The 27,131-nt window shown below is 43.6% G+C and overlaps 1 protein-coding gene across 9 annotated transcripts in view; it reads right to left on the reverse strand.

Moving 5' to 3' along the window:
* Positions 1–1,023: 1,023 nt before the first annotated feature.
* MGLL (monoglyceride lipase) overlaps positions 1,024–27,131 on the reverse strand; it is an 84,703-nt gene continuing 58,595 nt past the window's right edge. For all 9 annotated transcript variants that reach the window (XM_081184334.1, XM_081184337.1, XM_081184332.1 and 6 more), the window contains 5 exons: positions 22,390–22,526; positions 17,622–17,732; positions 14,821–14,910; positions 7,261–7,476; positions 1,024–5,940 (listed from right to left, as the gene is read on the reverse strand). In XM_081184334.1, the coding sequence (XP_081040460.1) occupies positions 5,815–5,940; positions 7,261–7,476; positions 14,821–14,910; positions 17,622–17,732; positions 22,390–22,526 (680 nt within the window). In that variant the 3' untranslated portion in view covers positions 1,024–5,814. The remainder of the gene's footprint in view (positions 5,941–7,260; positions 7,477–14,820; positions 14,911–17,621; positions 17,733–22,389; positions 22,527–27,131) is intronic.

Genomic DNA, 27,131 nt, shown 5'->3' on the forward strand with positions numbered 1-27,131 from the left:
ATCTTTTTTTCCACAGTTTGTGCCTGGAAAAGTTTTGGAGTGGACCTATTGCTTTGTAATGGGGAGTATGTCCCGTGGTTTCCTGCTGAATTACTGATACTTTCCATAATGCTCATAACTTTCCATAATGTTCAAGAGTTGTGGTTGTTTTGTCTCACTTTTGTTGTGTTTTATAGTGCCCCTCCCAAAGGCAAGAATTCAGTACAGCAAAGTAAAAGAAAAGTGGAATGTCCACTATAAATCCACCACTGATTAATTCACCAGTGACGTTGCAGAATACACGTTTTAAAAAAAAATCCATTTGGAGAGGCCCTAAAACAGCTTAAAAGGATATAATTGGGATTCTAAGCTCTGGTGTACTGTGGGCCTTGTTCACTCAGGCTGGAAATGAAATGGCTTAAGAACACCGGCATTTAAGAGCAAAGAAGTATCACGGGAAGTGTACGTGCATTTCAGAAGCTGAACAGAGGTTGAAGTGATGGTGCAAAGTGAAGGAGCGGAAGCTAGGCAGGTATACTCAGTGAAGGCGCCATATGGGAGACATGGGAGCTCTAATAAGCTTAGAAGAGTCTGCTGGCCCATCTACTCCAGCATTCTGTCCTCCCAGTGGCCAATCAAATGCCTGTGGGAAGCCCACAAGGGGAAAATGAGTAAACATTTATATGAGCAATCAATGGCATTTTAGCATTTATTCTTTGTGCCCATGCTCTTTCTTTTCAACCACGTGAAAGTGTACACTATAGTCTTCACCCATGTGGTGTTCCCAGCCTGCACTTCAAAATGGCTCTCAATTGCCCTCACTGACACAACCCAGTGCCATCAACAAAGAGAATGAGCACGTGCCAGTAAATCCTGTTTGCAGAATGTCCCTGAGTTACTCCCCTTCAGTTAACGAGATCCCTGGTCTATTTATCAAATATTAACTGGGTAAAAGCACTGTTGTTGTTTACAAAAGAGCAACAACCAAACACCTCTGCAGCTCTTGATATAATTGGGTAGGTACAAATGCTCTCAATCATGCCATACTCAAAAAAACATATCTTTATTATTAGTGTTCATATACATATTATTTTTATTTCTCTCTCAAAAGTATCTAAGTTGTACACATTCTCCTCGCTGTAAATACAGGCATTTCAAGTGTGTATGTATGTTGAGTGTCTAGTACTGTGTGAGTTGGAGCACAAATGAAACGAGCAGAAACAGTGGCACAGGAATTACTTGGAAAAATAAGTTATCTTGGTAAGATAATGTCATCAAAGTGGTAAGGTGACTGATATAAAAAGAGCAGGCTCATTATAAAACGTTGTGCCAGACATGTTATGGGAAGGCTGGTTGTCATGCCACGTCCGGTGCATATGATGGCGGTTATATACATTAGTTACACACAACTATTGCTCTGTCATAAAGGAACTAAGTTCTCAAAGAGGGGGAAACTCCGTTGGTCCCCAGCACAGCAGTCTGGAAGCTGATACAAGTTCTGGAGAACTTTGCTCTCCAGAAACTGCATGCATCAAACAAGTTAAAATTGTAGATGCTTCTGGTGAACTCTAGTTTGTGATTTTAAGGTAGGGCAGGCCTGTGCAATTTGTCACCTGCCAAGCTGAATAACAGCTCACTCACCAATGTCTGAAACTCTGTAAGACTCCCACTTCTGCTGCATGTCTAGGATTGTAAAAGCAGAAGACTTTGGAGGCTACAGGCGAGGTTGTAGTCAGTTTGGTGGGTCACAAGTTGTGCAGGCCTGAGGTAGGGCAGCCCCAAGGAGCTTCAGCTGGTTTAATGTTGATTAGCAAGGCAGGCTCCTGAAGATCACCACTACAATCTCTCTCTTTTTTCTCAGGGCAGGTGAAAGAGGCCACAGCTATGGCCAAAATGCAGCCTGTGGCTCAGCCCTTGTTTTCCTGCAACAATCCAAACGCTGCCCCCTGGCTGCCAACTGTGGTTGCTCAGCAAGTTACTTTCTTTAGAACACTGCAGAAGTCCAACTTCCCAGCATGAGCAAGCTTAGACTTGACAGGTTTAACTGCAGCAGAAATGATTTTTTGTTTTAGAGCCTTCACTGGTGTTGATCCAGCACAATTCAGTTTACGAACTGTTGTTTATTCTATCCCAGCAGGAATATAAGTCTTTTTTCGAATTCCCCAACATCTAGCAAATGAGTATTATTTAAACTGCCCCTCCCTCTTTTTGAAAGCAATACTTAAGTAGTTAGTTCTATTCTTTTAAAAGCTCCATGGCAGACGGAAGCTCAATAGGCCTATGCGAAGGTGGCCAGCTTCTATTTGCTCTTAAAGGAACATAACCTCTCTAACTCACTCTCCGGGTTGCATTTCCCCAAATGCATAGTCCTTAGCAAAATGAACGAACAGTAGCTAGCACTTTCCCAATAACAGTAGCTATCGCTATCCCGTTCAGTGTGGTTTTTCAAACCTATGCATGACTTTGAGTTGAATATGGTTTCCAATCCATTTGTCTCCAACCTGTGATCCTGAAGATCACAGCTACTCCTGCCAGTCCCAGCTACCACTGGCAATGGTCAGGGGGATGGGGACTATAGTTCAAAACATATGGAGGGCACCAGCTTGAGGAAGTCTGTTCTAACTCTTCTTTATCTATTGCTTCAAAGCTCAGGAGTTACAGCAGGCTTTCTCTGGACAAATTTATTCAAAGGCACTGAACTTAGAACCTCTTTTGGGCATGTATACAATAGAGGCCAGCACAGCAGTGCTCATGTGTGTAGGAGTTAAATGCGAAAAAGCACTTCTCCTCCAAGGCAGCCAGCATTGACCTAGATTTCTTACACTGTGGCTAAACTCCCAGTTGATCTGAATAGGTGAAGAATTAAGCTAACATGCACATCTTTGGAATACTCTCCACCTTGATTGCCGTTTTAATGTGCAATATGCATTTTGAGTGCTTCTACTTCTGTGCCAACTGCTGCTTATCCATGCAGCTTACCTGATTTTTTTTTTAAGGCTTATAAATGCAAGGGCATTCACCTTAGCTAGTCACCACCCTTGCAATATTGCCTGTTCCCTCAGCTCGTGGAACAGGAAAAGAAGCCTATTATGAAGCCAGAAGAACAATAGTGTATCTAATTCACTGGGCTTTTGCTGCTGAAATAATTCCCACCACCCATATGCAACGGCAAGCATGCTGTTCTCCCATAGCCCAGTCTCCATTTTAGTAACTCACAGGCCACAACTACAGCTGCACTGGTTCAGTCAGCTGAGCTCTTATGGTAGGGCAAGTCCTCTGTGATGTGAAATGACTGATAAAATCTGCAACCAATAATTAATCCGGGGCCTGTCAAAGGAAATTTTAAGCACCCTGAAATAGTCACAATTAATTCTATAACAAAAGGGGGCCTTTTTAAAAAATCTGGATGAACTGCTAGGAGTTGCAAAAGTCTGTGCAAACCAGGCGACTGTTACTCCTACAGTGCTTCTCTTGCTGAGGTCTTGTGATGTGTTAAGCTTCTGCCTCTCACACCCTTATTAGAGAACAGATCAGAGCTAATTAAAGTTAGATTCGGGGGCTGTTTGTTATTACACAAAGTTCTCTTTCACAGTTCCCAAAAGGAATTGGCTTTGGAGGTGGGAAGTGAAACTGTCATAATCTGGGTGGTTTTGCAATACAGACTACTGGTCCAGCTGAAAAATCTCGACAGTGGGGAATGCTGTGTTGTTTGCCCCCAGTGCAAAGCTGAAAGACCAGCAGGTGAAAAGAGTTCAAACTCCTGCTGGGCATCTATTATATAAAGTCCTATCCACTATCCATACACCTCTAGAGCAGAAATGCATGGAAAAAGCAGGACTGGCACTCTTGTAGAAAGATCATGGTAGGCACCCAATGGAAAACTTTTAAACGGATTCTCTTTCCAAGTCACTTTAACAGGAGACTAGCTCAGCAGTGCTAACTGGGTTATTCTAGAGGGGGAAATAGTAGTAAATAGAAGAATTCTGCTGCAAAGCAAAGTTGGCAGGCACCTCATAATCCTCACATTGGTTAGGGTGGAGGGGGGCACTATTACACAGACTTTCAACAAACATGCCAATTTTGGGCTGCCTGAAAACACTGCTTCATAGCTAGGTGGCATGTTTTTGGCTAGCCATGGGCTGCTCCTTCATATTTTCCTGGTGCAGATGTGTCTGGGCTGGCCAAGCAGCTAGTCTCAGTGAAAGCTAATACCCCAAAGTTGTTGCGATTAAGAGATTCCACATAACTATCTTGCTATCAAATCCCCTCCCTCAGAGATGCGTACCATAAACAGCCCGTTTTATCCATTTCCTCACCCCTCTTCAATATCTTCCTCATATGCAACAAGCACTTTCACCCAACGGGTGGCTCTTTTCAATTCTTAGCACTGCCCATTTCCCCCTCCTCAAGTAAGTATTGCCAAAAAATGCTAGCCCTAGTACTCTGCTAGTCAAGCTTCCAGGGCCCCCACGTACCACGGACTCTTGAGAATCCAGTAACTTTTACAATCGCCTCCTGTCCCCGACTCTTCCATTACTTTGGCTTCTTTCTTTCACTCCTTCCCCTTATTTCCTTCCAACCATGGATAGAATAAAAGAATAGGGAGACAAACACTACCCTACCCCAAAGGCAAGTTGTTTCTGTCTGGTCCATCCTAATTAAAAGGAGGAATAGGAGTGTGAGAACTGGGGGAAAGCAACGGGTGGCTACTCCCTGCTTTTCAAGTGGCAATTGCATTCATATTGCAACATGGCAGAGCTAAACTTGTGCTGCCTGGAAATCCTCTAAAGGGAAACACGTTGCAGAAGTGACATCCCCTGCCTTCATTCTACACTCTGTTCCTCCTCCTCTAGATACCTCTGAATGACCTATAGAGACATTATATATTATATTTAATATTTTTCTTTAAATATAACTTTTGACTTTACATCTTAAGTTATCAGTTAACACAAATAACAAGAAAAGCAGCCCCTACGCGTATTTACAGAATACAGTTCTTGCACAGAAGAAGGATTTGGTTTCTGGAAGCAGAAGTAACATCTTCAGCATCTCTTTTGTGTGCTTAAGAGTCTACGCCTTAAGGCTTGTAGACTTCTATGTTAGTCCTGTTCCTCAGTGGCGTCATTTTGGGGGCCGATCACTAAACAGCGCTACATCTAGAGTGCTGCTTGCGCTGTTCCTGTGGTCTGCTGGACTCCTCCTTATTCTCGAAGCTCTGAGGGCTGAGAGGCCCTTTCGGCCTGGCCAGACCCTAAATCTAAACACAGTCATGGCCTGAATTCACACAGGAAGAGACTCCGCCAGCAGCCTAACTTCCTTCCTAGCTCCATCTCCATCTGATAAACGACGTTTCCCTTTGGGTCTGTCTTGTAGCCTTGGAAGTAGAGGAGGGAGGAATTGTCACCTGGCAAGAGTAGAAACTGAATGACAATTATTTTTTAAAACCTTCCGAAGATTATTGCAATATTAAAAAAATGGAAAAAATACCTCAGCACCTCAGGAACTCCCTGGACAACAAAGAACATGTTTAGAGAGTGTTGTGGGCTTTGAGGGGGGATTCAAGGAAGTCCCTTAAAGCAGCACCCCCAGCCGGGAAGTCTGTACTGATACAACATTCCCATAGCTCTTTCTCCTGGGAAGAAAGCGTCCTTTAAACGGCTGCGTGGCAACCCCCCTCCCCACAGGAAATGTCTGTTTAAAAATAACGTATTTCAGGAGTCCCTTTAAGAGAAACATTTTTGCCCCCGAAAAGAGGTTGTAAAAAACAGAAAAGGGAAAAATATCTTCCCGGAATAGCCCAACAACCATTTAAGAAGGTCTCAAGCCAGCTTTTCTTTAAGAGTGACGGGCTTCTTCAGCTGCTGAGGGTTTCTGACTAATCCACGACTGTATTTCTTTAAGGACAGATGCAGTCACCTCAGGAAGCTCTTTGTGGAGGGCATGGTAAGCCTCGTCATATACCTGCAAAGAGAAGGAAAAAGCACGGTTAAAGGCACAAAGCCATAGCTATGCAGACCCATCAATTTCAACAGGTCTTCTTTGAGTAAAACCTAGTTGAATACGACCCAATGCATCCAAAGATGTTGGCACCATGCATCAAAACGATCCATTTGGGGGCTTTCTGCTGCCTACTGAGAGTGGTAGCTTCCTGTCTGCCAGGGCAAAGGTTAACCCACCACCACTGGCACCCACAACTCCTCTCTGCCAGTGGAGGTCCAGAGAAGAGGACACTATGTGCCATCCTAAACCCCTGCTCTCACCACCATCAACAGCAAGGGTGGGGGTTAAGATTGCACAACAGGCACTGTGTAGTATATGAATGAACTCCACAAGCTTACGATAACACCCTTTGCATCCTGCAAGCAACTGTGGCCGTCTGTGGCCTGCTAAAATAGAGCTGCACTTTAGACTAGCACTTTAACATGTATTAACAAGTCATCTTTCCCCTAATGCTCTGATGAACACAGAGTGGTAATGCTAGCGTCACAAAACCAAACAGAGATTGAAAAAGAAGCCCCACATCTCTCCCTTGTTCAACTGATCATAACTACTGTTTGTAACCATGGACTGAAAGCAGGTGCCGAATTTCAGCATGCACCATCCCTTTTGTACAAAACTATACTGCATGCACTGTAATTCTTCATAAATACTTCAAAATGGCTCGAAAGGCAGCTTGTTTCAAGCTGCTCATCAACACCTGATAAAAATACATTCTATCCCTCTTTTTTCTTTACTCTCCTATTGCTAGAGCAGATGTTCACTCAAACATCGAATGAATAAAAATTAAGTGTAATTTAAATATTTTATGGCTGTGAAATCCTAGTAGGTATTGCACTCCCCGTTTTTGTTTTTCTGCACATGCTTCCCATTACTAACAGCATCAAGGGAGAGCTGGCTAGCCTGTTGTACTAATTGCTACCTCTTCATGTTAACTTCCTTGTGTTTTGGCTGAAATCAATAGAATGTCCACCCTACTCAGAACAGACCCAGTGAAATTAATGGACACGGCTAACTGGGTTCATTAATTTTAGCAGGTCTACTCTAAGTTAGCTGGGTGCCTTCCGGTGGTATTTATTTCCAAATAAATGTGCTTAGGCCTACTTAAGTATTGCCCCAGAATTTAACTCATTTCACCCTGTGGAAGATAGAGAAGTTGACACATGCCTCTCCCCCAGGTGAGGTTTTCCTCTACAGTGCCTTACATCAGTCGGAAAGGAGCCCAATCGAACTGCCAAGCAGTAAACACCGATCCCTTAATCCTACAAAAAAAGCCAAGATAACCTTGAGAGTTTTATCCTGGCTTGGTGCCGTATCCATCAGCAAATAAGAGCCTTTGATATCGCAGAGTTTGTCAGGTGAACCATGGAGCACCAGCAGAGGAAGAGTCAGTTTGGGGAGTGCACGCTCTATTTTGGCAATGGCATTCAGCAACTGGATGACGAAGGAGACTTTCATGCCGCCATGGTAAACCAGTGGGTCTGTGGTGTAAGAGTCAACCTGTTGAAATAAAAGGGACATTGAATGAACATTTTATGGCTTAACCTCAACGGATACTTGCTTTAAAGGCAGCACATTTTAATGTACAGACACCCTCTTCTCATGTGGTGAAGCCTCCACAAAGGTTCTCAGTTTTGACTGCAGTCACATGAGAGGTTTTAATTTATATGCTGCCTTCTACAGAAAACCATGTTCAAAGCAGGTCATAATATACAGCAACAAAAACAATACAATTCATTTTTTGAAAAATCAACACAAAGTATCAATAACCATCTCAATTCCGAAATATTTCAAAATTAAGCAGGACATAGTGATACATCAATTATATTAACAACAAGAGAGTATCAACCTCCTATCTCTTTTGACTCATCACAGAATTCCATGGACTCTGCTGTGAGATTAGCTCCTTCTTCCCTCAGTTGGTAGCAGCCATTCCATCTCATCACAGTAGAGGGGGGAGGAGAGGAGGGCCACCACTGAGTCTGGTGGGACTCCTGCTGCCCCCACTCCCTGTAGTAGCCCTTGGCACAGCAGGGGCCCCTCCTCTTCCCTGGACAATAGAAGGCAAAAAATAAAAGCCACTTTAGCCAGCAAATGCTACCATCTATCGTTTTAATTCCCCCACAATACCTCTGGAGCTCTATGTACTATTGCTTTAAAGCAGTGCAGTCTTGGGGCCCCAAAAGCATTGTGGGGGAATTAAAATGGCGGCCGCCAGCCAGCGCCACCGCCACCTGGGCTTGAGCACTGGGCAAAGGAAAACCAGTGGAACAGCAATGAGAGGAGCAGGGTGGCTGGAGCCAGCATGTGGGGTACGTGGTGTGCCCTCCTGAGGGTTCAGGCCATTGGAAACTGCCTGGCAGTGCTTATCTTCGCGGCTGTGTAAAGAGTAAGTATGGACAGCAGATAACATGGTTTTTCTGAAATGGACTTTGCTCAATACTCATGGGAGATGCTGCATGTGCCGGAAGTTCAGTTTCTTGTTGGTTTGGGGTGGTTGCTTTGATTTTTTTTGAAGGCAGATATGCTTTCTAGTCAAATACTGAAACACAGTTTGGGTGCAAAAGTGTTGTTGGGGAAATGTGGGACACAGTCATCCTGTGCCTCTATTTCTCCTACGGAAATATGTTTTTCTTAGAAATGCTGGGTTGTGTCCCTGTACCTAAAGGGAACGTGGGAAGGTTGTGGGGAAACCCAGAACAGATTTTGTTTGCCTGGATGGGGGAAGAGAAGAGGGAAAGGAAATTCTTCTGTACAGGTGAAAGTCCCTAAGTCCCTGCACCAATGGGATAACTTGGTTGCAAACAGTCCACTCTAAATTAGCAAAGTATGAATCAAGGCATTTCTTCCCTTGCCTTTAGGCATCTAAACCATGGATAGGCAAACTAAGGCCCGGGGACCAGATCCGGTCCAATCGCCTTCTAAACCTGGCTTGCAGACCGTCCTGGAATCAGCATGTTTTTACATGAGTAGAACGTGTCCTTTTATTTAAAATATATATCTGGGTTATTTGTGGGGCATAGGAATTTGTTCACCCCCCCCCAATATAGTCTGCCCCCCCCCGCAAGTTCTGAGGGTCGGTGGATAGGCCCCATGCTGAAAAAGTTTGCTGACCCCTAAACCTTGCTTCTTCACTGTCCTCCTCCCATTTCTGCTCAGGAGAAACCTTGCTTTAGAAAGGTCTGGCTTCCGGTTCAATGTGCTTTCAGGGAAGAAGAGAAAAGAGATGGCTAACGGAACAACTGAGGCGAGTGCATGCAATTTTGCCAGCTCCCTTTCTCAGCACCTGGGTGTGCTCTGACATTTTCACCCCGGCCAATTTGACTTTTCTCCTCCAATTTAAACAAAAGTGCTGGGTTGCTCCGGCTACTTAGCAACTGGCTGCAGACTAAAAGCTGCCAAGTTGTTTGTTTGGTGCTGTGACACAGCACCACGTGCAGGCAGCCCAGCCTCAAGCTGCTTCCCTGACAAAAAAGCAACAGATAAAGAATTATTGGGGGAAGAAAAATCACAAAGGGGTGGGCGGGCGGCGTGACAGACATCCTCTTCCCGCAGAATAAAATAATGTAGATAAGTTCATATGACGTACCACCTTCGCCACCCTCATATACAAAGCCACAAATGCCAGGAAATAGCCTAATGGGATTTTCTTTGTTTCTTCTTCCTAACCTTGCTTTATGCTGATTTTTTATTTTTTAATCCTAATGCAGGAGAGAGGTGTGTTGTTTTTTTAAAAAACCTAACCAACTTTTGCTGGGATGTTAGTGACCAGGGCAGCTGATGTGACCATGTAGAATGGGGCATATAGAGAGGAAGAACGGGCAGAGATGATTCGTCCCAAAATGGATGCTCCTCAATGCCTGTCGGTTTCCCTTAAACGCTTGTGTTTTCCTTCTAATGTTAGTAAACAGGATGGAGTCAAAGGTGTGGTTCACACATGACCTTAAACCAGTGTGGTGTGGTGCTTAAAGTGTCAGACCTGGTTGAAATCCCCACTCGGCTGTGAAGCCCACTGGGTGATCTTGGGCCAATCAGTCACATCTCCTAACCTACCTCACAGGGTTGTTGTGAGGATAAAATGGGAGGGGGAGAACTATGTATACCACCTTGAGCACCTTAAAGAAATGGTGGGATACAAATGTAATAATTCACCCATCCACTAAATAAAACCATAGTTAACGTTTAGCTGTTGTTTAACACAAACAAGCTGTGTGCTACTCCCCCCCCCCCCATTTTACTCCTCCCTCACTCCTGGCAGTGCCTTGACAGGAGCAAGAAACCACAAGCCCTGGAATGGCATCTTGAGTCAAAATGGTGACCAGCTGTATCCAACCATAGACAAAAACCTGTTGCTCGATATCAGGAGCCATCATGCAAAATTTGGATATAATATCCTATTTCCAAACACATTTTCAAATGCATAATGAACAAACAAGTTCCTAAAACATATAGTAAATTATACTAATTTTATGAAAACCTCATGTTGTTTTTTTAAAAAAAATACAGCTATAAAATGATGCAATAGCAGCAGTAGTAATATGCTGCTGGCTCTTGAATTTGCTCTGTGATTCAGGGAAAAGAATGTGCCCTTTCTAGCATGTAATCAGTGGCAATCCCACAACATGTTATCACTAAATTAATCTTTGATGTAAGTGGTAAGATAAATAAACATGCACTTATTTGAAAACGTTCCTGTTTATCCAGGCATTCAGTGACTGAATAATACTGTCCCTAGCAACCCTGAGGTCACTGGAAGAAATAAAGGTTTTAACCACAGCTGTCTTTTTAATCGAAACCGTTTTTAACTGTTTTAGGATGCTTAAAAAAAAATAAAAATAACTGTGGATGTGCTTGCCTCCCTGGGCTCCTTTGGGAGGCAGGGCAGGATATAAATGAAAAGAAATAAAAAAACCAAAACTATGGTAGAAAAGCGGTTAAGTAAGTACAGTAAAGCAAAACAAAGAAGAAAACACAACAGACATCACTGGAACATTGTGAGTTGCTTTGATACTGCAGGGTAATCATGATGCACACAACCCACTCCCAAGTTTCCAGCAGAGAAACTATTGGTTCATCTAACTAGTCCTGGTAGTGAAACCACAGAGAAGGACTACTTACTGCTAGTGAAACGGGGCTTCCCCCATCTCTGGGGTGGCAGTCAGGGGAACCCCCAGAACAGGGTGCAGGGGGAGCACTTTCTTCATCAGGTAAGCACAAGTGCTTGCACCAACTTAGTGATCTCCTTAGCACTATGTTGAATTCCTCCTAATATCCTGATCCTTTTCTGATACAGTTCTTCAGCCCTAAAATTTGGTTTAATGACATTTTCAGAGATTGGGAGGGAAAGACTGGTGTGTGGGAGAAGGTTGGATTCTGGATTCCCATCTGCTTTGTAATGATCACTCAGGTCCACTGAACCAGCTGGATATATCTTAATGCAGATGGAGATGCACATTATAATATGGGACCAATAGGGATTGTTCAACTAGATTCAGGGGCTATTGCTTTTTAAGGCAGGCAAGGCCCCGCCCCCAACAAGTATAAACCTATAGCAACACAGCCTTTGCATCAAACACATTTTAGATTATGGTGACAGCCTTGCTTTCTTTTGAAATTGCACCCCAACACATCTGGAGTTTTGCATCAGATTTAACAAGCAAGAAATTTTTTTTGATCAAAATGTCTCAAATCCACCATTTACATTTCAGTTCCTGGTTTGCAAAACCAAACTGCTATGAACACAAACAAGTCAGGAAATTTTTGGAGGACATCCCAATGATATTTATAGAGACTAGAAATTGGTCTGGCAGATGAATACGTGCAGCATGTAAATAGTGGCTGTTCCCAGTACAATCTAAACTTGTATTCTGCAGGTTTTGAGTGTAGATGACACTAAAATGCTGGGGATTTATTTCTGTCAAACTACAGATAGGTCATTTTTCAAAAGTAACCCAATGTCAGCAGACACGGCAATGTTTTCAAATTGCTTGGAAGTTCTGGTGCACATAGCAGAGACGGACAAACTTTGGAGTCAGAGATCAGCTGTGACTCACCTTGGGCATTTTTGCATCGCTGGGCTCTGTTATTGCTACTGCTACTACTATTATTTCAATTTATCATCTGCCCTTCACCATAAGTTCCCAAGTTGGGTTACAACAACTGAAAATACAGCATTAAAAAGCTTTTAAAACAAACTCTAGTCACAATAATAGGGTGGGTCCTAATACACACACCCTATAGGTGTCGGGAGGTGTGTCTTGAGCACACTTGTGCAGAAAGAGGCCCTAGAAAGGCCTGGATGAGCTTTTAATCTGATACAGTCTCATGTGCATATCAGACAAATTCCCATGCCGTTCCCAGCAGATTCTAAATTCGTATTTAGTAGATTCTGAGTGTAGGTGGAACTAAGAAACTGGAGACTGCTGTGTGTGTGTGTGTGTGTGTGTGAGAGAGAGAGAGAGAGAGAGAGAGAGACAGAGAGACAGAGAGACAGAGAGAGAGAGAGAGAGAGAGAGAGAGAGAGAGAGAGAGAGAGTATATATATGTTGGTGGGAAACTGTCGTGTGACGGGCCAATGGCCGTAATAAATATCAATCAATCAATCAGAGAGAGAGAGACTGTACAAACTTTTATAGGTAACATTTCAGAAGAAATCTAATCTCAGCAGACTAGAAGAAGAAGAAGAGTTTGGATTTGATATCCCGCCTTTCACTCCCTTTAAGGAGTCTCAAAGCGGCTAACATTCTCCTTTCCCTTCCTCCCCCACAACAAACACTCTGTGAGGTGAGTGGGGCTGAGAGACTTCAGAGAAGTGTGACTGGCCCAAGATCACCCAGCAGCTGCATATGGAGGAGCGGGGAATCGAACCCGGTTCCCCAGATTACAAGACTACCACTTAACCACTACACCACACTGGCTAGACAATATTTTCAAATTGCTAGGTATTTGCAATGTATGACAACACATCAAAGAGATGTTCCTGGTTCCAAGCCATTTGGTAAGTAGTAGTGGTCAGTGCGATGGAACAGCATCACAGAGTTGCCTGGCCAACACCAGTGTTGCTACAGGTTAACTGGGCGGTGCTGGGGCAAGACTGCATGGCCTTACTGGTGGAGCCAATCCAACATCTGCACAGTCCTACCCACACCATTGCCCTTCCCTGCCCCAGCACTGTTCAGGTATGCTGTGCCAGTGTTGGGAGGGTGGCTACACAACACCACCACTCCATGCGAGCTGCTGCTGCTAGTACAGGTCCAATACATTGCACATGTGGACTATAAGGATTGGATGACTTCCATGAACACTTGCCAAAAGCTGCCTTCCGGAGAGGCAGCCCATTGTTTCTTCCTAGTCAAATATTGTCTAGCCTGACTGATAATGGCTCTCCAGGCTCTCTCAGGCAGGGATCTTTCCTAGCCAGATCTGTTATCAGAAGGGCAAACTACAAGTTACACTCACTATGTAGCTGTGCCTTTAAGTATTTGATTTGTTTTCTACACCAATTGCTGGGGCCCTAGCATGGGGATTTGGAAGGCTTTAACCCTTTGCCACCTGCTGTGGTTCTGATCTGGATTATTGCCCCTGTGTGTCTGTAATTTGGGGGGGGGGACACACGGACCATCCCATACATTTCAATAAGAGCATTTTATTTTATTTTTACTATGCAAGCTACAGGTATGTTGAAGCCCCTGTGCCAGCAATTTAAGTTAAAACATCCCTGTACTGAAAAGCCCAGAAACACAGGAAATTTAGCATGCAGTCTGGCTCATGGACTCTTCAGTGAAAGATACCAAAGATTGAATCTGAGACCCTGAATGCAGAGCATGTGCTCAATTACTTAGCCACATACACCCAATCCTCCTTTAAGTTGCTATGTGTGGACCTCTCTGTTAAGTACAAGTGTTGTTGACAATGTTGACTACAACAGGCTGGATGTGCTAAGAAGCATTTTAACCTTGCTGCATCGCTGGCATCCTGTTGGCACTTTGCTGTCAGACACCTTCTTAGCATTTCCAGGGTGAGAGCTCCAGCAGCATGTATTAATCATTGCAATGCAGCTTACCTAGCAAGTTAGCAGCATTCAATATATTTACAGTGCATCTGAGAGAAATCTGAGCTGGTAGGAATGTGCATTCACTAACATGCTATAGTCTCCTGCTTTTTTCAAAATCCCAGAATGCCATTTCCTGTCAGTTCAGTTGATCTTTACAATGAACTCCAACCCCATCTGGCAATCCTTTGTCAGGCTCTGCTTACATTCATTCCCCCTCCCTGTATGCCCACGATTGTGTTCTCCTTTAAAGAACAAGTACATTTTTATTTGTTACTGTTTTGATGCTAAAGCTGCTGTGGACATCTCTGCTTTTACTAGCGACTGCAGATGCAGGTTTGCATCCTTGCGCTTCAGGAAATGTCTGCAAGCAGCACAGAGGTGCTTGGCTACAGAGCTACTGCAAAATGCAAGGTCTACTATTGGGCAGCCTCCACCACTGGTGCATCATGGCAACTATGAAGTCAACCCATTTGCTTCCATACTAAGATGAAGAACAGGGACACAGAATGACAGAATGAATTTTCCCTGCTTCACAATACTGATGCAAAACATATGAGGATTAAGTCATTTCAGGCTGGATTAAATTTTCTCCTCCTAAATGCCGTATGAAATTCTCTCATTGTCTATACAGAAAAGGTCCCATCCCTTTTCCAAGGGCATTTCATCAGTTTGCACCAAGATGCAACTTGGCACTTGTAGTTCAGTCAAACTGCTGAGGCAAGAACAAATGGACAAGACTGGGAAACAAGAACAGACACCGCAGTGATTTGCAAGAGCAATAAAATTCTCACCTCTTTCTTATTCCGGGAAATGACGTTTGGGTCGATAGATCCCAGGGACAAGTTTGGCAGAACTAAGTTAAGTATTTTAGCTGCAAAAACCTGAGGGAGATGAATGTAGTTAGTAACTTGGACAGCAAAGAAGAGAATTGCAGGAGCCAGATCAGCAGGTGGCAGAAATGGTTTGAGGTTCTCTGTTGCTGTACCACCACATCAATGTTATATTCCAGCTGAGGATTCGGTCTTAAGTGCCAACTAACAGCTCTAGTACAAATACACTGAAAAGGCAGGAAAAGTTCCCACGGCCATTTACAAGGACAAGCATGATGCAACAGGCAGTGTTCCTCAACACATCTTTGTCCAGCTTCAGGACTCCTGCATTTCCTCCTGGCACCAAAATAAGCAGGGAGAGTGTCCTTGCTGAAGAAGCTAATACTGAGGCAGCGTTTCACTTTTCAATGCAGTCCAATTTTGTCTCATCACCATTTACTTCTAATTTCAGTCTGTTACAATGCAAATTGTCGCCTGTGCAATCCACCCAGTATTTGCCTAGGCTGCAACTCTTTCTGCGAAGCACATTCTCTAGGGGGACACAAATAAACAAGAACAAATGTGCAGGCATTGACTAAGGAAATCTATTGCATACCTGCCCTCTGGGAGTTAAATGCAAAAGGTCTGAACTTCCGGAGCATACAAATGCCCACAGAAGAGAAGGAAAATGTATTTCTTTCTCCCACTAAAAGCATTTTGCAATCAAGCCCAATATTTAAAATTCTCCTCTGATCTTTTGAAAATTACCTTCTAATTAAGTGGTGATTGCTTGGAAATGTTGACAACCAAGAAAACAAATAGCTGGGCCTTTGTTTTATAGTCTCTTTGAATGTCAAATACTGTATCCAGAGATACTTCCTGCAAAGTATAAAGTGTGACCTTGCTAGAGTACAAATCCATTAAGTACACCCAGTCACATAACATTCTCTCATCCTCCTTCATCAAAGTTGCTATGGACTGGGAAATTATACTGTATTAGAGCAAAGATAAAAAGGATGAAATGAAGAGTTTCTCCAAGGTACCAAATATCAAAGCAGTCACAGATTTCAGAGGCATTTACAGGCATTGCAAATGCCATTGCCATGGAACACTCCTTTTGTACCAAAGCTTCATGAGCTCCATTTAGCACATGGGCCAAGAGAGAGATGTTAGGACATAAATGTATTCTCCAGAAATGCAAATGTGGTCCTGGAACTTCAAGTCACTTGGAAAAGTTCACCTTTCCACTGGCACTAATGCACATATTTCTACACGTTAGGAGACCCCCTCACAGAGCTATATTTCCTATCACCCTTAATGAACTACAGTTCCCAGTATTCTTTTTTTTTTGGGGGGGGGGTGCCGCCATGACTATTAAAGACATATAAGAGTGCTTTAAATATATGACATGAATGTGACCCTGCGCTTTGTTTGTGCACTACTACTTATACTCTGCCTAGTGTGTTTTGTCTAGGCTTAGTTCCTAGCACTGGCCTGAGAAGATGAGTTGTCCTGGCTTCCTGGGGGATGATGCTAAGTAAAACAACAGGCTTTTAATTAAACAGCTTTGTGTAACAAGTACCTTGATAGATAAAATACCTGAGGAAAAGCTAATGAACTCATCTGAGCAGGTTCTTGCACAGTGTCTTCTGCCAGGAGTTGTGGTTGGTAGATTTAACTCATTATGTGCATATCCATCTACATCAGGGTTTTCCAAACTTGAGTCTTCAGCTGTTTTTGGACTACAATTCCCATCATCCCCAAGCACTGGTCCTGCTAACTAAGGATGATGGGAGTTGTGGTCCCAAAACAGCTGGAGACCCAAAGTTTGGGAAACCCTGATCTAGATGATGGTACATATAAATGCATTGCATGCACTCTTAACAAGACAAATAAGGTGGGATTCAACTATGTTTTATTCAGAGTAGACTAATGAATATGTCCAAGTTAGGGGCATCCATTTCAATAGATCTTCTCTGAGTAAAACTTAGCTGAATTCCACTGATATAAATAATGAAGATTAAGATATGTCCCCATTCTAAAAATCTAAATTTTACCATTATAAAGTCTGAGTAGAGCATCAACTGTATGCATGCTCCCATGCTTACCATTAACAGATGACAGGACTGGCTATAGGGATGGAGGCTACTTTTCCAATCTCAGGGTATCCCCCCCAAAACATCCACTTAAATGCAAGCAAATTCAAAATTGCTTGTTGTGTAATACTGAGACTAAACCTATGAAGCTAAAGCAAACCAGGTTGAACCTCGCCTCCCAAGCCCAATAATCACATAAATATATGTCATTAGGCAGAATTATAACTGTCAAGTGTCCTTCCACTCATAGTGACTTTACAAAGGTAAACATGAACCTGGAATATGGAAAAATCTGGGGAGAGGGGAACTGTAAAGGTAAAGTGACAGCAAAAGCCAATTGTTAGGTCTTTGCAGGTTTCTCTGCTCCATATCTCTCTCTCTCAATGCTGCCTCATGTGCTTTCCTAAAAGGCAGCCACTGGGATTTTGCTATTCACATGTTTCCAACACATATTTAGCCCCATAATCTTCGTAGTGACCATGAATTTTCCTCTGAAATTCATTTAAAATTAGTAAGGACCTTAAATCAATCCTTTCTCCCTTTTCTTTTCTTTTCTTTTTAGTGCAAATTGACATGTACAGAGAGGAAGGACTGGTGGGAAAAAAAGAGCTACTGGCTGGAGCCAGTGTGAAGCTCAGCTGACATTTAGCTAGTGTGTTGGAAATTAATTTATGCCTGTATTTTTACCTTGATCGGTGTTGCTACATCTGGGCTTGCAACTACTAGAGGAGAAATTAATACCATGCCTGAAAAGTCATTTGGTCTTTCGCACGCAGTGAGGATGGAGATGGCTCCTCCCTGAAATGAAAAAGCAAGCAATATTTTGAGTGAAAACACTGGCAATTACAATGAGTATTATAGAGTCATAGGACTGTAGACCTGAAAGGGACACCAAGGGTCATCTAGTCCAACCCCCCACAATGCAGGAATATTAATCCCAATAGAGCAAAGAGGGATTCTAAGTATTTTATAGGCAAGTACAGTAACCAGGTCTGTTACTGTACCCAGGTATCTTGTCGATTTGCTCTAGTGATGCGCTACAATTGAGCCAAGGTAGTTAACTTGAATTTCCTTCTACACACACACAACAAAAAACAATTTTAGATAAGAGTTTCATCCTCACATGCCACTGAGTTCAAGTGACAACTATTTTTTTCTGAAGTGCCAACATGGGATCACAATGCCTGTGAAGCTGGCAATCTCAATTTTTTTAACATGGATACAAGGGTGTATCACAGATGTGATTCACCTGCCAATCCCAGCAGAGCAATTTTTGTGCTTCAAAGGGGGTTCCAGTGCTGCTGCAGCCACTGCAACACTCAGAGGCACAATTATATGAAAGAAGGCATCCTGTCAATCTGCACGGAGCTACTCTGTGATGGTTACAGCAAGCTCAAGCTCATCCAACAAATCTTAAGTTATGCATAGTTTAGCAGAGAGAAATGAGAACAGTAAACTACTTTATTTACTCCCCTCCCACCTATGAAATTTTAAACAGTAATTGGGGTGGGGCAACTAGGGGCAAAATAAGGGTATGGTTGTCCCGGTGGTGTGGAAAGGAAGGATGCCTCTGATGTGCATATAAAGGTAAAGAATATGGAGGAAGAACTGACACAATCAAAGGGGCACGAGATGGTTGTATGTTATTGAGAAAGACAAGGTGAGTTAAGGAGCCATGCAACTGGAAAAGGGGAGATGGCAGAAAAAACAGGCTGGCCAAAAAAAATCCAGGATACCAACAAAAGACAAAGAGAAAACTGAATGAGTAAGAGAGTTGTGCAGCTAGACACTGAGTAAAACCTCAACTATTAAACACACCCACCCAGGCAAAGCTAACTGTTTTCTGACATTCAGACATTTCTTAAAACTTTCTGGGGGTTTTTCCTCCTCCAGAAGCTGCAGCTCAAGGTCACGATGGCTGTACACAACCTCTGGTATCAGTATCAGAAGCAGTATGCCTTTGAATGCTAGTTGCTTGAGAGCTCAAATGGGGGGAGCGGTGCTGCACTCATGTCCTGCTTGTGAGCTTCCCTCAGGCATCTGGTTGGTCACTGCGAGAACAGGATGCTGGACTAGGTGAGTCCTTGGTTTAATCCAGCATGGCACTTCTTAAATTCTTGTGTGTGTGTGTGTGTGTAGGACTCCTTTGCTTGAGTGGGGGCTCTAACTGGCTGCCTCACATAGAGCAGCCAAATTCATGTGTGAATGGCCTGCAGGTACCTTGGGATTCAGAGCACAGCTCTCAGGCACAACCCCTACCTTTCCCTTATGCTTATGAGGTGTCTATGAAAACGAAGGCTGAATCATTTGGGCCTGGTTATTCTTACCGCCCAGTTATCCTAGCTGGCCAGAGTGGCTTGGGCAACTCACTCAGGTGGGCGGGGTACAAATAATAAAAGCATGTCTGAACTGAAACACGAAGTTTAGGAAGAAGCATGAAGCACACACATGCGAGTTTTCACCACAGCGGCAGAGGTCACAAACACCTAGGTAGGAGCTGGGCTCAACAGAGAAAGAGAGTCCTTTACATTTGCTTTGGGGAGGAAGGCCTAGTGTGGTGGTCTTTAAAAATCCTGTGAAGGACTGGACTCTGGAATCCTCTTGGAGACAGGGGCTTTTGCAATTAGAGACTAAACTAAGGCTTTAAATACTTGAGTATTGTTGGCTAATATCTGACCAGTCTTTTAACATTGTTTCAACTAATCAAATGGCAAGGCTATCTTGGATCACAAATCAGTACAACCAGGACAGAGGCACCAATAAGCAGGGAGTTACAATAAGTAGGAATTACAAATCATTAATTGCCTTGGTGAAATTCTATGGAGCTGGAGAGTCATAATCCTGTTTACATGTAGAAACGACAAGAAGACTATGTAAGACTTCATTTTGATGAGGATTTAGGAATCAGACTATTGCTATAGTCAATTTGCCTTTAAAGGTATGCTATGAGCTTCAAAGCAAACATCTTCATTCAAGTAGGTCGCATTCGGACTAGTGACGGGTGAACTCAATCGGCTTGTCTCAAAAATTACTTTTGTTTTGCTTTGAACTTTCCTTGGGAACACTCAGAAACTTAAAATTAATTATTTTTTGTGTGCTGAATTCTGCTACTACCCATTCCAAACAAAGAAAAGTCTTTCTAGAAACAGGAGAAGGCTGCCTACTGAACCAAAAATGATGGTCCTGAGCATGTTCAAAGTTTTCATTTTCCTGCCAGGGAGCATGGGATTTGTAGTCGTCTCTGTTTCCTAAGGAAATTCAACTGAATTAATTAATAGGGGTCCTGTTCAAAGGGGAGTGAGGCTTTTAGAACTAGGGGAGTTCATGTTTCAGATTTCCCCGGTTGCAAAACTGCACCCACTAATCCTGACTCAGTATTTTCTTTTTAAACTTAACAATAGGTAATGCACTTTTCATGTGGCAAATCTTTGAAGCATAATGCCGTGGGATATGGGGATGGCTAACAGCATGGTAGTAATGCTAGATAAAAGGAGGGGGCATCATATTGGCTTAGAAGATCTTCCAGGGGCCTTAACTAATGAGCTGATCCTACTGGTTGCCACTCTATAGAAAGGAACAACACACTGAATAACTATCCTGTTCCTACTATTGATGCAGGAGTGGACACTGGCACTCCTGCAGCGCTGATAGCTGCCTCCAGCCCTTGCTTAGCTGTGCCAAGCAAAGGCAATTACATAGCAAGGAAAGAGCCAGGGCCAGTTATATGCCATGGGATCTGGCTCAGAGGTCAGAAGTCTGGGTTTGCTTTGCAAGTAAATGCAACACTGCAGGTAAATAAACCAACCCTTAATGACTGGAGATGCAGATTAACAGGGCATGTATCCCCATAATAAAAGCTGTTGCACTGCATGTTCTAGAGCCCTATACTGGCATACCATTCCTCTAAACTGTCTGGCAAGTGGCTCAAACAGACTACCTTTTGTATTTGCATTCCTGATCCTTTTTATGTTTTGCTTATATACACAATAATAATAACTGAACTAAGCTCCTATGAGGGTTGTGCATATTCTGTGTTTTAAAACTCAGTATTCCCATTCATGCAATAAAGAAACAAAAAGTCTTCATCAAGGAAAGCAGAATTCGGAGTTATGAGTAAATTGTGCATATTTGTATATATTCGCTTATTTTGCATGATTCATGCTTCTTTTGTTAAATGGCAGAGGGAGCTGTGCTGAAGCTCCCATTCCGAGATCACAAGTAGTCCTGCTCAGCATTTACTTTGGTTTCTGAAGTTTTCTTGAGGCATTATCCATTTTTAGGTTATCTCTAGCTTATCTCCACAATCACAGGGACTAAGCCCCTGGGGGAGTTAGCTTTGTTTTGGAAAAGAACACTGAGATGCCCAGGTCATTATTACGCGTCTACTATGAACTTCCATGCTTGCATGGTTTGTGAACAAAGACAACACATAACTCTGGCTCAAAGTGCCACATTAACAGTCACATGCTTTTTCCACTTGCCTTCTCCTGGTGCTGAATCTCTCTGACCATAGCTTTTCCCTAGTGTAGGCTAGCTCTGCTAGGAACCAACAGACTTCTACTGGGTAGTTTCTGCTTCTTTAACTGCCATCTGATTTACAGTTAAAGCCATGTGCCTACCCAACATTTCAGAGTGCCTGAGAAGAAATTGAATGGGAAAGCCACAACTCTGCATAGAGTGGGACATCCCAGAAGGCAATGGGCTTACTTCAGTTCCTCATCCTTTAACCATTAATAGTAATTAATGGAGTAACAAGAAATAAAACATACCTAGCTCTGGAAAAGCTGTGTCTTCCCTACTTACTACCTCAGCCTTGAGCTTGATTAGTCTCTCAAACCTTGGCCATATTGTGGCCAGTCATGTGGGTTCTCTTTCTCTTGCCTCTCACAGCTTCTCACCAAAAAAGCTCACCAAAGTGGCTTGTTTAGTCACTACCCTGGTGCTCCATTGTTACACTGACTACGGTCCTTGAGTTGTAGAGAAATGTATTGGCCAAAAACAGTAAGAGGGGAAACAGCTTAACTCAACTTGCAAAGTGGTGTGTGTGTTTGTGTGTGTGTGTGTGTGTGTGTGTGTGAGAGAGAGAGAGAGAGAGAGAGAGAGAGAGAGAGAGAGAGTTAGTTAGTTCTTGGCTTGGTAATGTTGGGGAAAGACTGGGGGGCCTTACAACTGTCTTACATTTCTGGAAGATCTGTTTGCTCTTTGGAGCCCAAAGATAAATAAGAGTTGGGAGTGCCGTGTGTGTGAGTGTGACCCCCATCCCTCATGGTTATGCCTGTTTGCAAGTAACTCTATGGGTGCAATTACTGCTTTTAGCAATTATCCATGTAAAATGAACATAAAATGAAGAAAAAGGGGTAGGGAAACAGAAAAGACCAGAGTGGGGGAAAGTGTCCTCTGCTCCTGGGTAGGATGCCAAGAGTCCATTAAGGAGGGATAGAGCAGGACTGCTTACCATGGAGTGCCCTAGAAGGAACACAGGGAGGCCTGGGTGGTCTTTCTTCATGAGGTCAATGTGCTGCAAGCTGTCTCTGACAAACACATGGAAGTCTGACACAACCATACGGTCTCCTTCACTCTGCCCATGGCCAACTGTGGAGGGGAAAGGAAAAGTGACCTGCTACATCAAAAATATTCAACACCTTTAATGTAAAGATGCTCGAGGCAGCATCGTATCTGAAATTCAATGGAGAAGGGGGGCGCTAGAGATGTGCAAAGAGCTCTTGTGCATTGTCAGGGATGACCAATGGCAAAAACATCTTTCTGGTTAGCTGTAATCATATGAAGATGTAAACATAAGGCTAAACCACTGTGGCCTGGACCCAAATAATGCTGCAGCATGCAAACAGATCTGCCCCCACACTCTTGCCTGGATAGCTAGCTCTGTTTGCTCTCAGTGTTGGGGACCTGGATTCAGCTGCCCTCTGGAATGTGCTTCTGTGAGTGGCTCTCCCTTGTTAGCTTGGGGGATGCATCTGCCCACAGATGCACAGAGTGAGGGACTCATTGACTGGCAGCCTGCCAGAATGTCTGTCAGTTATCACGACTACACAAATACCTTGCATATGAACGCACGCAGAAAGAAAATTTCCAGGAATTACACAAAGATTATTGGCACCCAACTATGTGCTGCCAGTGTCTAAAGCATTCAGCTTGAAAAGAGATGTTGATTGTGCTGGGAACAGCTAAAAAGGCATTTCTGATTCAAAGGCAGCAGATGTCTTGATCCAAACCTGGATACTGGAGTGAGTGAAGGAAATGGCTGACAGTTAAGGAAATGATGAAAAGGGTGGCATCCACAACGCAGAGAAAGAGGAAATGCATGAGCAACAGAAGCTGGGAAGGAGACACATCAGCTCTTACTGTAAATTTCAGGTTTGAATCTAACTTTAGGGGGGTTGGGAAATGCAGATGTTAAACATCATATGAGATGCAGAGGAAAGAGGGGAAAAAATGACATTTCCGAATTTTGTCTATTACTTTTCAGCAAGGAAATTTTATGCCCTCACCAGACATTCAGAAATCATCTTGGGGGAATCTCAGAGCCAAAAACAGACATTAATTTAACTACATGGCTAATGGTCACATCTGTTTTGTTTTGTTGTTTTAAATGCAGTATCTGGCACAGTGAGGGCGAGGCTAAGTCAACTTTCATCAGGACCACAGCATGTGGGGTGAGGCATTTTAACTCTTCCTTCTCATTTTCAGTCCAAATGAAAATCACCCCCTACACTACAATTAGTATTAGGAAGAACATTTCCCATTGGCACGAATGGGAGGCAGCTTTTTCTCTCACGCTAATTGTGGCACGGGGTGATTTTTATTGGGATCAGGACTGGGAGGGAAGGATGAAATCTCCACTCTCGACATGCTTTGGTCCCAATGAAAATTACCCCCTCTACACTGGTCATTACAGTTAAAGTAGCATCTATTTTGATCCACAGGCAGCCCATGTACTTTAATTCTTGAACCCATTCCTCCCCTACCCAATTCTATAAAAACTCAATAGCTCCCTAAAAGATAACAGATAAATTAAAAATTACAAATCTCCTGATAACTATTCAGAAACATCAGTATGAGTAACTGTACAGAGGTGAATGGTGGGGCAAAAAACTCTAATTTCACATATGCACTGAAGGGGTCTGGATGTGGATGCCTTTAAAAGGGGTCTGGGCAAATTCAGGGAGGCTATCAGTGGCTATGAGCCATGATGGCTATGTCCTACTTTCGCTATTGGAGGCAGCATGCATCTGAATGCCAGTTGCTTGGAATCACAAGTGGGTTGTGCTCAGGTCCTGGCTGTGGGCTTCCCATAGGCATCTGTGAGAAGAGGCTGCCAAGTCCAGAAAAGTCTTTGCTTTCTTATGCTCTTAGGTAATCTTGGAGGAAACTGTGTATGTGGCAGCAGTGAAAAATTCAGATTTCATACTACAGATCATTAAGAGAGGGACGGGAAACAGTGCTTCTTGCTTGGTAAAAAGAACAGCAGAAGGGGCTTTGTAGAAACTAGCCTTCCTGCACAAAGGCAAATTTATCATCTGTTGCTCCACCCACTTTTGCCTATGGCTCCACCCACTGCTGGCATGTGACCCCTGGAAGGTTGCCTAGGAGGGAATGTGGCCCTTGGGCTCAAAAACATTTTCCATCCCTGGTTTTAGTATGACATGTGAATGTGAAACTGAATCACAGAATTATTTGCAGCAAGATGCAGGGCTGGCTACGATCTATGGCAGTGTTTCCCAACCACTGTTCCGCGGCACACTAGTAAGCCGCTCTGAGCCCGGCCTTGGCTGGGGAGGGCGGGGTATAAATAAAAATTTATTATTATTATTATTATTAGTGTGCCGCGAGATGTTGCCTGGTGTGCTGCGAGATGTTGCCTGGAGGGAGGCGGGCGAGTCAGGCGGCGAGAGGCGGGGCGGCGGCGGCGAGAAGAGGCCGCCCAGCGCGGGGCTCTCGCCGTCTGCCTGCCTGGCTGCCTGCGAGCTCGGCGGGCAGCGCCTCTGTCCGCAGCGCCCGCCTCGCGGCTCTCATTCCCTGCCGCTGCCAAAGCTCACCCAGCCAAGCCGCGCTCTCCTTCCTGCCTCGCTTTGTTGCCTCCTCCCCCCCCCACCCCCAAAGCTTGGAGGTTCCCCGGCAAGGGGGAGGGAAAAAAATTGAAACTTACACTTTCGTGCGTCCCTCCCGGCGTGACGCTGCGCGCTGACGTCACGGGGCTGTAATGGTGGTGTGCCTCGAGATTTTTTTCATCAAACAAGTGTGCCTTTGCCCAAAAAAGGTTGGGAAACACTGATCTATGGTTGCTTTTAGAGGAGATTAGACAGATTAATGGAAGATGTGTATATCAACAGCTATTAGCCATAACAGCTGAAAGCACCTCCACTGCTGGGACGAAACAGTGGCAGAAGGCTTTTTGACCCCTTTTCTGGACTATCTCAGAGGTATCTGATTTGCTACAGCAGGGGTCTTATGCTGCTCACAGCCTGAATGAGAACTGATTGCAAATTGTAGAAATATGGCCCATTGCTCTTAAAAATAGAAAAATAATTATTAGCCTCCCCCAGTATCCATCTCTTGCCAGATAAGGATTGTTTGCGGCACTGGACTATTGAAATCCGTAATTATCCCTTGAGGAACAGAACCAGAGCAGCAATAAGCACTGATGATAAACTGATCTGAATAGGTGGGCTGGTGCCATGTCACTGAGCCAAAATTACAGCTCCTTCATTGTAGCTCTAATTCCCAAAGGGGAAAATGCTGAATAGCCAAGCTGGGAGAGGAGGAAGAATTCAGATCATTGAGAGACTTCTGTCACTCATCAGAGGAACATTTGGTATAAAGTGTTTCTCTTGTTGCACCGCAGGTTTTTATCTAGACCTGCTCATACAAATTCTGCAAGTGCTTCTTCAGTTCTGACACCTCCATCTAGTGAGATCTCACTCTTAAAATGAATTCGAAAACAGACACAACAAAGGCCTTTCTATTAAAACACTAATTCAGGCTCATTAGACAGCTTTACATTATCAACAGATTTGTAGGAAGCAAGAGCATTGGCTGAGGGAAGGGAAGCAGGTGAATTTTTAATACGTTTAAAAATCGAAGTTCTGCAATGTACCATTCCAACTCCTCAAAACAGATAATGTACTGGGCACTTTGCTTGACTCTAAGTCTCGTGGGCCAATTAACACACAGCTTGGTATCTTATTTTGTTTACTTAGGATCAGAATAGAGGTGGAAATCACAGAAATGCAGAAGGTTGGCAGCTGTGCCATGTGGATTCTGGGTCATAGCTGAGTGGAGAAGCAAGCATGCAAGCAAACATATTTTTTACATGGATCTGCCCTTGGTTTGGCTGGAAACCAACAACCACACGTCTTCTACACATGAATGAGGTAGCCTTGCAAACAGTTTTACAAAACATACTAGCCCCTTGTACCCAAATGGATTGTAGCTGAAAAGGAAAAAGATCTAGTCTCGTTTACTCATTGCCCTCCTTCACCTCCAGAACCCTGTAATAAACAAAGGTCAGTTTGCCTGTCACTTTGGGCTGCTTTCTTAACCTAACTGAGCAGCCTTGATTGAACAGGTCAGGAGGAGCTCACCTGCAGCAACTTCCACCATCACTGGAGCTCCAGAACATGCCATTTGAGTCTCAAAGTCTGTCATCCCAAGAATCTGTGAGCATTCAGGATTTTAAAAACATTTTTTAGGTAACTGAGACCATTTTCTGAAGGCTTCCATTAAACATAGTGCTGTGGTCTGTGGTGGGATCGTGGTCTGACCACAGTAGTAGTAAGAACAACAAAAAGGCTAGGGAGAGCAAAATTTAACACCTGAACCATCCCTCAGAAAGATGAAGCTGCCATATGCAGTTCTTTATTCTGACACACTTCACAGCAGGCCTCCTTGACTGCTTTGTAAGTAGTGAATTCAATCTAATTCCAGCATCTTTCAAGTTCAGAGGGAGCCGCTACAATAACACTCCAGTATCTTGGTATGCAGAGGCTGTGGACTTTCATCCAGTTTCCTAGGATTACTTGGACACGTAACTCAACTCTCCTGTTTCCTCTGAGATTCTTTTTGAGAAGAGAGATAATTGCTAGCATTGTTTCTTCTCTCCCTTAGTTTAATTACATACACCAGATGATGATCCTTCTACTGCACCACTTGACAGATTATTCCATTGCCTACTGGATT

This window comes from Podarcis bocagei, assembly GCF_964188305.1.
Source record: "Podarcis bocagei genome assembly, chromosome: 2".
Taxonomy (NCBI): Eukaryota; Metazoa; Chordata; class Lepidosauria; order Squamata; family Lacertidae; genus Podarcis; species Podarcis bocagei.